The following is a 10827-nucleotide window of genomic DNA, read 5'->3' as shown; positions in this document are numbered from 1 at the left end:
TCTCACAAAAAATTACAAATTGATAATATTAGAGTAGTAATGTACTTTAATTACAAAGTCAAAATAAAACAAGGTTAGAAGTTGTATCTGGGCTCATATAACTCTCTAAGTTCTAGTAATCATCTAATGATTTCTAGTGAGCTCATATAACTCTCTAAGTTCTGTCTATCTAGGAAGTAGCGTTGAGCTCACCAAATCTTGGTTATATGGGACAGAGTGTATGTTGCCACTAGAGTTAGTAGATGCCAAGTAGACTCTAGTTCATTCTTTCATCTTATAGCAAATGACCTATTAATTTCACCGTAAGACTACGTTTAACAAGCAAAATAATATAAGAAAATAAAAGTGTTATATCATGTCATGTAAAGCCTATTTGAGAATAATGTTGAAATTTCTAACTTGATCCATAACATGAACAATGTTGAACAGTTCCTCTATATTTTTTTGTTAATTTTCATCATTGTGTTAGTTATTACCTTTCAGTTCTAGTGATGTTCATCCATCGTTTCTAAATTCTATTACAACATAACATGACATTAAGTACATTTTGTCAAACTATCTAAATCCACTAAACAATCAATGCATAAAGTGACTATGCGTCATGCTTGTCTAGGAACCAAAACCATGTAAACAACCAAAACACTAATTAATAAATCTGCAAAACAAGCAGAATAGACAATGATTTCATTGAAAATTGCTAAGTGCTCTTATTATGGAGGAATCATAATCACGCAACATTTCCTCTCATATTTCCTCTGATATTTTACTAAAACCAGAAATAGAACTGTGCCACCAAAGCCTATTTTCTAGTAGTGTGTACATGAAGCTACTACCATATGTATAACTCACAAGGTTGTGATAGATTTCGTTCCTATTTTTGGAGCCTAAGACTATGGCAGAATTCTTACATTAGTACAAAGTTCCATTAATAAGCATTTTCATGACCATACACAGAAACATAAAAACAATCAAACACAAAAACAACCAAAAATCGATGGCACTCCTTGAGAGTCGCGAGGAGGAGGAGATGAGAGGTGCAGTGCATGTGAGTCGCGAGAAATGAAACGATACAAAAATGAGTTTAAGTGTTGGAACCTTTCTTTTATAAAAAACCAACAACATGGTTTCTCTAAAAAAACCGATATTATCTAAGCAAAGACAACATCGATTTTTTAAAAATCGATGTTAATAAGAGGGAGATATCAACATCGGTTTTTTTTTTCAAAACCGATCTTGTTTAAGCACATGTAGCATGAGTTTTTTAAAAATTGATGTTGTCAGTACTTATACAACATCGGTTTTTAAAAAACCGATGTTGATATCCCCTTCTTAACATCGATTTTTGAAAAAATCGATATTAATGATGACATCTTATTTACAAGAATGTCACCGTGTATTTTTTAACATTGATTTTTGTTATAACCGATGTTAACTTGACGATGCAAAAATCAATTTTCGAGTAATGCTAATTCAGAATTCAGCATGAGAGGTATGTAAAATTTTACCAAAAAAGATTTCTATCAAGAATTAAATTTCAATAATATTTAAATAATTCAATTTTAACTTCAACATATTAACTTCTTATATACAATCACTTGATTATTTAACAATCACTTCAAAGTTACTATCATTAGCCCAAAGTAAGTTTTTTTTTAGATGATGTGATGGAGGGTGGTGATGTAACACATTCATTTAGGATATACACGTATGGTTGGTGAAGAGGAAAATATAGTGGTTGTAAAATAAAATGGATAGATATTTGACACTTATGTGATAGTATAAAAAATAAAATTAATTCATTATTAAACATTAATTATAATTGAACAAAAATAAAAATTGAAAGGTGAAACAAAGAAAAAAAAATAAAACACAAAACTAAATTAAAACATTTATTTAATGAAAAAGTCGATAAAAACTATTTGTTGAATAAAAATAAATCAATCAGATTAAAAGCTAAATCAATCTCAAAATAGAAAAAAGTATATAATTTTGCTAAATTTTAATTTTCATGTCAACTTAAAATTTTCTACATCATCTATTTATTAGAATTCATTCAAAATATAACTTTTAAAAGTAATTATAATAAAATTGAATAATATGATACCATATATCACAATTTATAATTAAATGCAAATCTAAATATATTTTTATAATTAATATTAAAATAGGAAAATTGTCTAATGAATTCAATTTTTTTTTATTGAAATTCAAATATCATACCACATCAACGTGTATATTCTTACACTTATCAGTCCAACTTTAATTTTAAAATAATTATTATAAAAATTAAATATTCAACCATAATAATCATAGGACTATTATAAAATTAATCCTTAATCTTAGATTTAGTCAAACGTTAAAACTTTGATCGATCCTTGACACTAGTGTATTATAGGAAAATTGAATTATACTCATTAATTACATCACGATCTATAATAATTACACAAAAATGTAAAAAAAAAAAAATCTTTTACAATTTACATTATAAATACATTCTAATATTTTATTTTTCCGTACAGTTAATTTTTTTGGTACACTTTTTTTCCTAAATTAAGAAAAGACAAGACTAATTAAATTAATTTAATCTTAATAATCCAATGTTACAAAAATTAGTGTTAGTGTGCGCGAGAAGCATGCTGATTCCTCAGAGTCACACCGTCTCACATACTTGGTCGCACCTATAAATACCGAAAAGAAGGCAAAAACGTGGACTCAACGGTCCCTTCTCTCTCTTCTTCTTCGCAGTTCCCACTATCCAACAAAAACAAAACAAAAAAAGAAAAACACAACACAACACATTCTCTTTCTCTCTAGTTTTTATTTTTTCTCTCTCTATAGTTTACTCTCTCTATGCAATGTAGGTCGCCGGAGGATGGCAAACTACCACCGCAACAACGTAGAAAACGTCGTCCTCGGCCACCACCACCGTTCCAAGTCCGCCTCCGTCGCCGGCCACACCTTCCGCCTATGTACCGCCGCCTCCTTCCGCCGCCTCATCTTTGACGCCGTCAGCTGCGGCGCCAGCTCTCGCTACGCCGCGAGATCCAACACCTCCTCCGACGGCGAGAAACAGCAAAAGCAAAAACCTAAGACGTCGTCGAGGAAGCCGAACAATGCGAAGTCGGAGAAGCTCTCGGATCTGCTGAGCATTGCGGAGGCTGAAGCCGACGTGGAAACGAAGAAGAAGGAAGAAAAGCTGGAAGAACTGAAGCTCCTCGTGAAGGAGCTTCAGCAGCACGAAGAAGTAGATGATTCAACGAAGAAAAAAAGAGAAGCTGCGGCGAAAGTGAGGTTGTTGGCGAAAGAGGATTTGGAAGTAAGAGGAACGCTCGCTATGCTAGGAGCCATTCCTCCTCTCGTCGCAATGCTCGATGAAACCGAACTAAACGACGTCGATTCGCTCATCGCGTCGCTCTACGCGCTGCTTAACCTCGGCATCGGAAACGACGCGTCGGTTTCTTTTCCTTCACTTCTCTTTTTTTTTTTGTTTCGTTTTTTCTGTTAACGTTTTTTATTTTATTTTTGGGATGAATTATTATGTGGTGTCAATTTCTATTAACATTCTTTTTTTTTGGTTAGCTTATTCATTAATGATTGATACGTCGCTTCGCCTTTGATCGGCTGATTTTTTTTTTGGCTTTTTTTTCTTATTTTTTTTAATGTCGTTTTCGCTCGTAAATCCGTTGATTGCTCTCTGGCCATTTAATTGTTAAAACGACGGGTTCATTTTGGTAGTTTTTGATTTTTCTGTTTTACATTTCCAGTTTGCATGTATCAAATATTTTTTTATTATATTAATATACAAAATATAGATGTTCTCCGGTTAATTTTCAGTACTACAAATGATGTTGCCTTTTATTGTTTCTTGAATTTGTTGAATATCCTTGACTGTATCTCTCCGTGATTTTTTTTCTTGATTTTTTAAAATTTTTTTTATTCGGATAAAAGGTTTTTTGGTTAATTTTCAGCATTACAAATGATGTTGTCTTTCGTTGTTTGTTGTAACTCTCTGATTAACAATAAAAATTTGATAATTTTTTGTCATGTTTTTTTTAATGTTTTGGGTGTATTTTCCCATGTATAATTAAATGTTTTCTGGCTGTTTTTCAGTACTACACATGATGATGTTGCCTTTCTCTCTGATTAACAATAAAAGTTTGATTTATTTTTTAATCTTTTTTGGGTTTTTTTTTTTTTTACACAGGAACAAAGCGGCTATTGTGAAAATTGGGTCTGTTGAGAAGATGCTCAAGTTTATTGAATCTCCAGATGATCTAGATTCTTCGGTTTCTGAAGCAATTGTTGCAAATTTCCTTGGATTGAGTGCTTTGGATTCGAACAAGCCCATGATTGGGTCTTCGGCTTCAATTTCATTCTTAGTTAGAACCCTTCAGAGTTTAGATGATAAGAGCAGTTCCCAAGCCAAGCAAGATGCTCTCCGAGCATTGTACAATCTTTCAATCTTCCCAGGCAATGTTTCATTCATTTTGGAAACCGATTTGGTAGTGTTTCTGGTGAACTCAATAGGGGACATGGAGGTTACTGAAAGATCCCTTGCAACTCTCAGCAATATAGTGTCCACCCGAGAGGGTAGAAAGGCGATCAGCACGGTGCCGGATTCTATCCCAATTTTGGTGGATGTGTTGAATTGGACTGATTCGCCGGAATGCCAGGAGAAGGCATCATACATTTTGATGGTTATGGCACACAAGTCCTATGGTGACAAGCAGGCCATGATTGAGGCAGGGGTTGCATCATCCCTGCTTGAGTTGTCCCTTTTGGGTTCCACATTGGCTCAGAAAAGGGCCTCAAGAATATTGGAGATTTTGAGGGTGGACAAAGGGAAGCAAGTTTCTGGGAGCTATGGCTTGGGTGCAGCTGTCTCTGCCCCTATTTGCGGCTCTTCGTCGGCGAGGCCAGACGGAGGAGGAGGAGGAAGAGAGTGTTTTGAGGAGGACGAAGAGATGATGAGTGAGGAGAAGAAAGCAGTGAAGCAATTAGTCCAGCAGAGTTTGCAGAACAACATGAGGAAAATTGTAAAGAGGGCCAACTTGCCTCACGATATCGCGCCATCAGATCATTTTATGTCACTCACTTCAAGTTCTACTTCAAAGAGCCTGCCATTTTGAAAAATTGAAGCTATGAAGAGAGTCAAGGTTGAAGAGAATAAACCATGAAGTTAGTGTTCAAATCATAGTTTTGTTGAATATTGAGCTTTTAGGGTTGTAGTTATTTGCTAGATCTGCCAAAGTAGCCAGCCATTGCTTGTCAAAATCTTGATAGATAATTATAAAATTATAGTTTAAGTTTCTTTTAAGGTTGCATCCCTTTTGGTTTCTTTGGTTTGTTTGATTTTGTTCTTTAGAGCAGATTTTGCTCACTGTTTCTAAACTGAAAACGAGACCTTCTTAACTATAGAAATGGACAATTGTAACGGTTCTGTGAGTTGCGTGAACATTGTGTTGTAGTGCCTCTCAGTAAGGGGTATGATCTGCAAAATTGGCAAAACATAGGGTTGCTTCAGTCAAGCCATCGTTACAAGTGTCCCTACTTTCAAGGAGTCATTTTCAAACCATAGTACACTTTTGTCTCCCTATTGGCCCTACTACATGTTCTATATAAATTAATCTAATTGGATAAGCGGGCAACAGTGTCCATCATTTTCATATTTTATATAAACAACAGGGACTGTTCACTGCAGTTCTCTATTTGAGAATCATTATCCTGTAGGTTTGTCAAATTCCATGTGTTTGGGTATTTCAGGAATCTTTGGATTATGAGTCGAATACAGTTTGTTATCTGTTATGCATTTGCAGTATTATTCTTAGCTGTTAACCTCTTAATTGTTTTTGAATTAAAGAATTCATTAATTTTCCGCCCATGTGTTTTTTAATGCCCACATGATCTAGTTTAATGAATTGTTTCTCTTTCAACCAGCCGCGGATCCAAATGGCATGGAAGAAGGATTACAATTTTAGATCTGGTTGGGATGAAGAGCTGAGCTGTATGTTGCAAATAAGTATCAACGGCCATTTTGTTCCCATTATTTGAAATGTTACATGATGTCCCTTGTGTTGTGGGGTACAGTCAATTTGTAATGTTATCTTCTGGTGGCTTTAATTTTGTTGACTTTTAGTGTAAATATTTTAATGTCAATGTAGTTTTGGTCTTTAATTAATTGTTTCGTGCTTCCATCATGTGCCAATTGAGGGTAGAATTTTCATTTATATTCTCCATTTTGCTTGGTACCAATGTTCCCTAATTTACTTCTTGTGGAGGACATGGTCCGAAACGTTGATCAGTTATTGGTTTGAGCTACACTTTTTCCTTCTTAGGACGGCAAGGAAATTGAGAATTTGGAGCACAGACAATGATGTGTCGACTAATTCGCACTAAATGATGGTACGTGTTTGCATAACTTAATTGTACTTACCATATTGAACTTGGTTTTCATTTCAATAGATCATGAGTACAAATCCCACATTTAAGATTTCAACCCAAATGATTTTCAATTATAATAACAAAATGCGAGGTCAAGTTTCGAGAAACTTCATGCATTTGCTTGAAATAAAAATGATGACACGAGCTCTAGCTTCACTCAAAAGTCCACAAAAAGACAAAGGTAATTTTCATTGTCAAACTGAACAATATACCTTCGTTGACAATATGATGCTCACTGATATAAGCATATGCACTTAAGCACAGTATATCGCCAATTTGTCTCATGGGTAAGTGTATTGTGTAAACGTGACATGCTTAAGATCCAAACAACATGGTCCTGACCACCATTGATTCCCTATGCTACAACCTTAGCCTACAGCATCATAAGTCTTGAAAATGATTATGAATTGAGGTGCTAGAAAGTTAAAACAGGAGGAGGGTTGGTGATGACTTGTTAATTTATTTTTTTAGGCTTTGGTCGTACGAGGTTGTCTCAATATGTGTGAGACTAGTTAGTCTAGTTTTCACTTGGGATACCAACTACCGTCGAAGTTCTTTCTTATTTGTTGAACTCCTTAATCCTTACATCATATAGGATCTATAAGAATTGAATTTAAAGTCATTTACCACTTCAGTTATTCCTTGTGGGCTATGACTCATGATAACTAATTTTGTACCGAGCATCATAAAAAATTGAATGTCAAACAGTGGTGGTTGATGCAATATGAATTAGATAAATGAGGAATTAATGGTTGGAAGAACAAATCCACTTCTATAATTGATCATTCATGGCCAGTAGCAGGTAGATGGCTTTGCCTGGCTATTTTACTACTAAGTCAGTTCAGCCAGCCAATGCTTCAGCATTTTGTTGGGCTACTTATAATCTATAGATCTTTTATTTGGAGCACAAAGAAACCTGCCTAGTGGGGCAGGCAACACTAGTGGCCTCAATTTTTCTGGTTAATTTTGAGTAGTTATTATGGCAGTGGCGTTTGTGGCATGCCAAAAGCATTGGGAACCCGTAGAATCATGTTTGAGTATGCCAATGTGGTTAAAAAGTTGTGTCATCAGCGCGTGTGATAATTTTTGAAGAAAAATTGATTTTGCATGTAGATAATGATTTTATTACCTAAAAGCAAAAGTAATGCTTGTTACTTTATGAGATTATGTAAAATCTAATTGTATGTAAATTGATTATCGTCAGCTTAATTGTATTATCACTTTAAAAATATTAACACACCCATATCTACTAACTTTATTCTTTTCTAAAAACAAAATCTAAACATGAATAGCCCAACTCATTTTTCACAAAATAAAATTTAGAAAGACAAATTGAAGCCAAATTAAAATTACACACTGCGACCCTTTCATTATTATTGAGTTATTGTCAATCCATTATTAGGAACTAGGGGCTTCCAACAACTGCTCTAGCCAAATTAAAATTAGACGCATATGCAGCCTGCACTAGCCTGGTTTAACATATTAAGTTCTCTATTTGCTTTCAAGGGCTGCCCCAATTAATGCTATTATATTAATGACCTAAAACTATATAATTCCTTGATGCAGGAGTATATGGATCAATTAATTTTGCTAATGGTCCCAACTTTCTCTGACTTCAAGGCAAAACATTAGTAATGTGATATCAGAGGTCTTCATAGTCCACATGATAACTCTTTTTCCTCTTTTTGTAAAGTGAAAATTTATTAGATGCATATGATTGCTCTTTACACATACAAATGTTGAATGTAACATCAACAAAAAGAAGCAAAAGAGGAGAATCAAGGTAAAGACAATTGTGGGAGATAATAGTGCTGTTTATTAAAAAAAAAAGTGATTTGAGTATCTTACCGTATAGTGTGGGCAATTAAAATTTTCTTGTCGAGTTAAAAAAATATTACAAATCTGCAAAGGCAAAAGAAAGGGCACGCCTTTAAAAGAAAAGGGTAGATAAGTGTTGCAGGTGCCCCCATTCCATAATCAATGTTGCAGCTATTTAGACCCTACATCAAATGTGTGGCATAACTTGCCTTTGTCAATTCAGAGAGACTGCCCCAAGAGACAGAATTACTTACCTACCCTTCAATCATGTTACATTTTACACAGACGCACGAGGCATCATCACTACTAATTCACTATCTTGAAGTTCTACATTTATATCGTGATAGTTTCATGGTCAATAAGAGAATGTTTGAAAAAAAATCTTGTTAGAAATCACTTTCCTACGCATGAGCTCCTCAAACCTGTGTATATAACAGCTATTGATTGATTACAGCCAGCAAGACACACAATCTACATCATTGATTGAGTATGTTTATAGGACACTCTAATTATAGTTTATGAGCTATTTGATTATCTTATAATTTTTTTCATCATAAAATTAGCAACAAATATTTATTAGTTTTGTTAATGATTAATATATGTTAAAAAATCTGAAGTAAATTTTTTCTTTTTAATCATATTTCTTTTCATTTATATGATTTGAATATGAGATTTTATCTAAAAAATCGAATTTAATATTATTCAAACCGACTTATTAATATTTTGTAAAACTAAGTTATACGATTGTTAAAGACGTGTCGTTCAAATTATAAGCTATTATAAACCACAGGTTATAATATGAAAAAAAAAACTAAAGCTAATTTATTGGACCCGAATTTCCTATAGTCCAAAAAATACGCATTTACTAGTATATTCGTTGCAGTGAAATGAGGGGCGAAATTATTGTAATTAAAAAGGAGTAGTTGAAGTTAAACACCATGTCGGTGCCAATCATTGTAGGAGCCGTTTGATGTGCCTGTCTTCTTGTTGCTAAAAACAAATACATGTTGTAAAAGAAGTAAGTGGAAGCCATGATCTCAAAGATTTTGAAATTAACCATGCATAGATGTGTATCTATGCTAAATGAAACCGACACGTGTGTACAAACATTAAGTAACCCGAAAAAAAGTTTGGTGTGTGCAATAAATATATCCGACGTATTTCCTTTTTTTGCCCAACCAAGATTTGACCATTGAAAAACATAAGATTCTATTTCTTACTGTTTATTAATATTGGTATTTCATGTAAGGCCAACACCACAATGATAATAATAATAGTCATAGAGTGCTTAACAAAATCTGATGTCTAGATTCACAAGGCAGAAGGGACGGAGACCTGTTTGACCATAAAAGCACAATTTTCCTCACCTGAGAATCAACCACAAAGGACTTGAAATATGATCTCTTTGGCTTCGCCATATAACTAGGCAGAAGCGCAGTGGTCGAAGGGTCTCCGTTAATTCTTAATGAAGGGGACCATTGGCTCATCAATGTCATTATTGTTATTTGTTATCTCAATATTCGGCAGGGATCTCCATTTATGCATGAGCTTAAAAGAAAATATCTTCCTAATTAGTATATTTAGGACATTAGTTAAAGAATTAAAATAAAAAAATATTTATTAACAAGATCATAGGAGAACATAAAAAAATTACAGATAATACAATTTTACGAATCTCAATAAAAATATTTCTTCCTTTAATTACTTAATCAATATCTTATGAGTATTAATTAACATTTGCCTAAAAAAAAATATGTATCTTGTCATTTGGCTTTATAGTTTTACTAAGTCTTTTCAAGAAATCGAAATTGAAAATCCATGTCAATAAATTGTCGTAAACTTTCTTTAGGTAACACCACTCAAATAAAATAAGAAACTTCTAGCTAAAGTTAGGTTTCACATTCAACTTTGATATATAGGAATTTTGTATAACTAAAATTTGAATATATGTGTATGTGGGGGTATTGTTAATATACTCATACTTTCTTTTAGTTGAATTATGTTAGCTTCCTACTCCAAAAATTTTGGACAAATATACCCACAAACTCTTTTGTTTAACATAATTCTTGTAAAGGATGTTATAGTAATTTAAGGTATATTTATTAAAAAAATAAAAAAAAACATATTCCTCTCTCCTCTCCTTTCCACCTCAACACTTGAAGGATTACATTTAATGGAATTGGCACCAAATTCTATTATAAGAATTCTGTTAGGGGATTTGCATATCTGTAGTAGTGCTTGTCGTTATTTGCTTTTGTGATTCTATTATTAGCCTTTGTCATTTAGCGTCTGTGTTTTGCTATATATAGGAGGCGTATTGAAATGAATGAATATCGAAATAGTATTAAGCCTTCTCCTTCTTCTCTCTAAAGTTTCTTACCTTCTGAGAATTGTGCTTGTTCCTAACAATTTGGTGCTTTCATTGAGCTCCAGTGGTCGAATCGATGCGCTCCAAGTCCAACATGGATCGCCTTGAAGACGTCATAGCCAAACTCACCTCCACCTAACTCAATCTCACTGCCACACAAAACACAATGTCCACTAAACTCGACGATACCAACCAGAAAA

General features: G+C 33.6%; 1 protein-coding gene across 2 annotated transcripts; it reads left to right on the top strand.

Annotated features, from left to right (window-relative positions):
* The first annotated feature begins 2700 nt into the window (after positions 1 to 2700).
* LOC100808483 (U-box domain-containing protein 6) lies at positions 2701 to 6178 on the top strand. 2 transcript variants are annotated; one of them, XM_006596010.4, is made up of 3 exons: positions 2701 to 3450; positions 4205 to 5178; positions 5938 to 6178. In XM_006596010.4, exons 1-2 carry the CDS (start codon positions 2873 to 2875, stop codon positions 5127 to 5129), a joined length of 1503 nt encoding a protein of 500 aa, XP_006596073.1. In that variant the 5' UTR covers positions 2701 to 2872; the 3' UTR covers positions 5130 to 5178; positions 5938 to 6178. The 2 variants fall into 2 exon arrangements, with proteins under 2 accessions (XP_006596073.1, XP_003544595.1); XM_003544547.5 differs by lacking the exon at positions 5938 to 6178 and having other exon boundaries at positions 4205 to 5317.
* Positions 6179 to 10827: the final 4649 nt, after the last annotated feature.

This window comes from Glycine max, chromosome 14 (assembly GCF_000004515.6).
Source record: "Glycine max cultivar Williams 82 chromosome 14, Glycine_max_v4.0, whole genome shotgun sequence".
NCBI classification, from domain to species: domain Eukaryota; kingdom Viridiplantae; phylum Streptophyta; class Magnoliopsida; order Fabales; family Fabaceae; genus Glycine; species Glycine max.
Note: the sequence above shows the minus strand (reverse complement) of the source record. Positions and strands in the feature narration are given on the sequence as shown.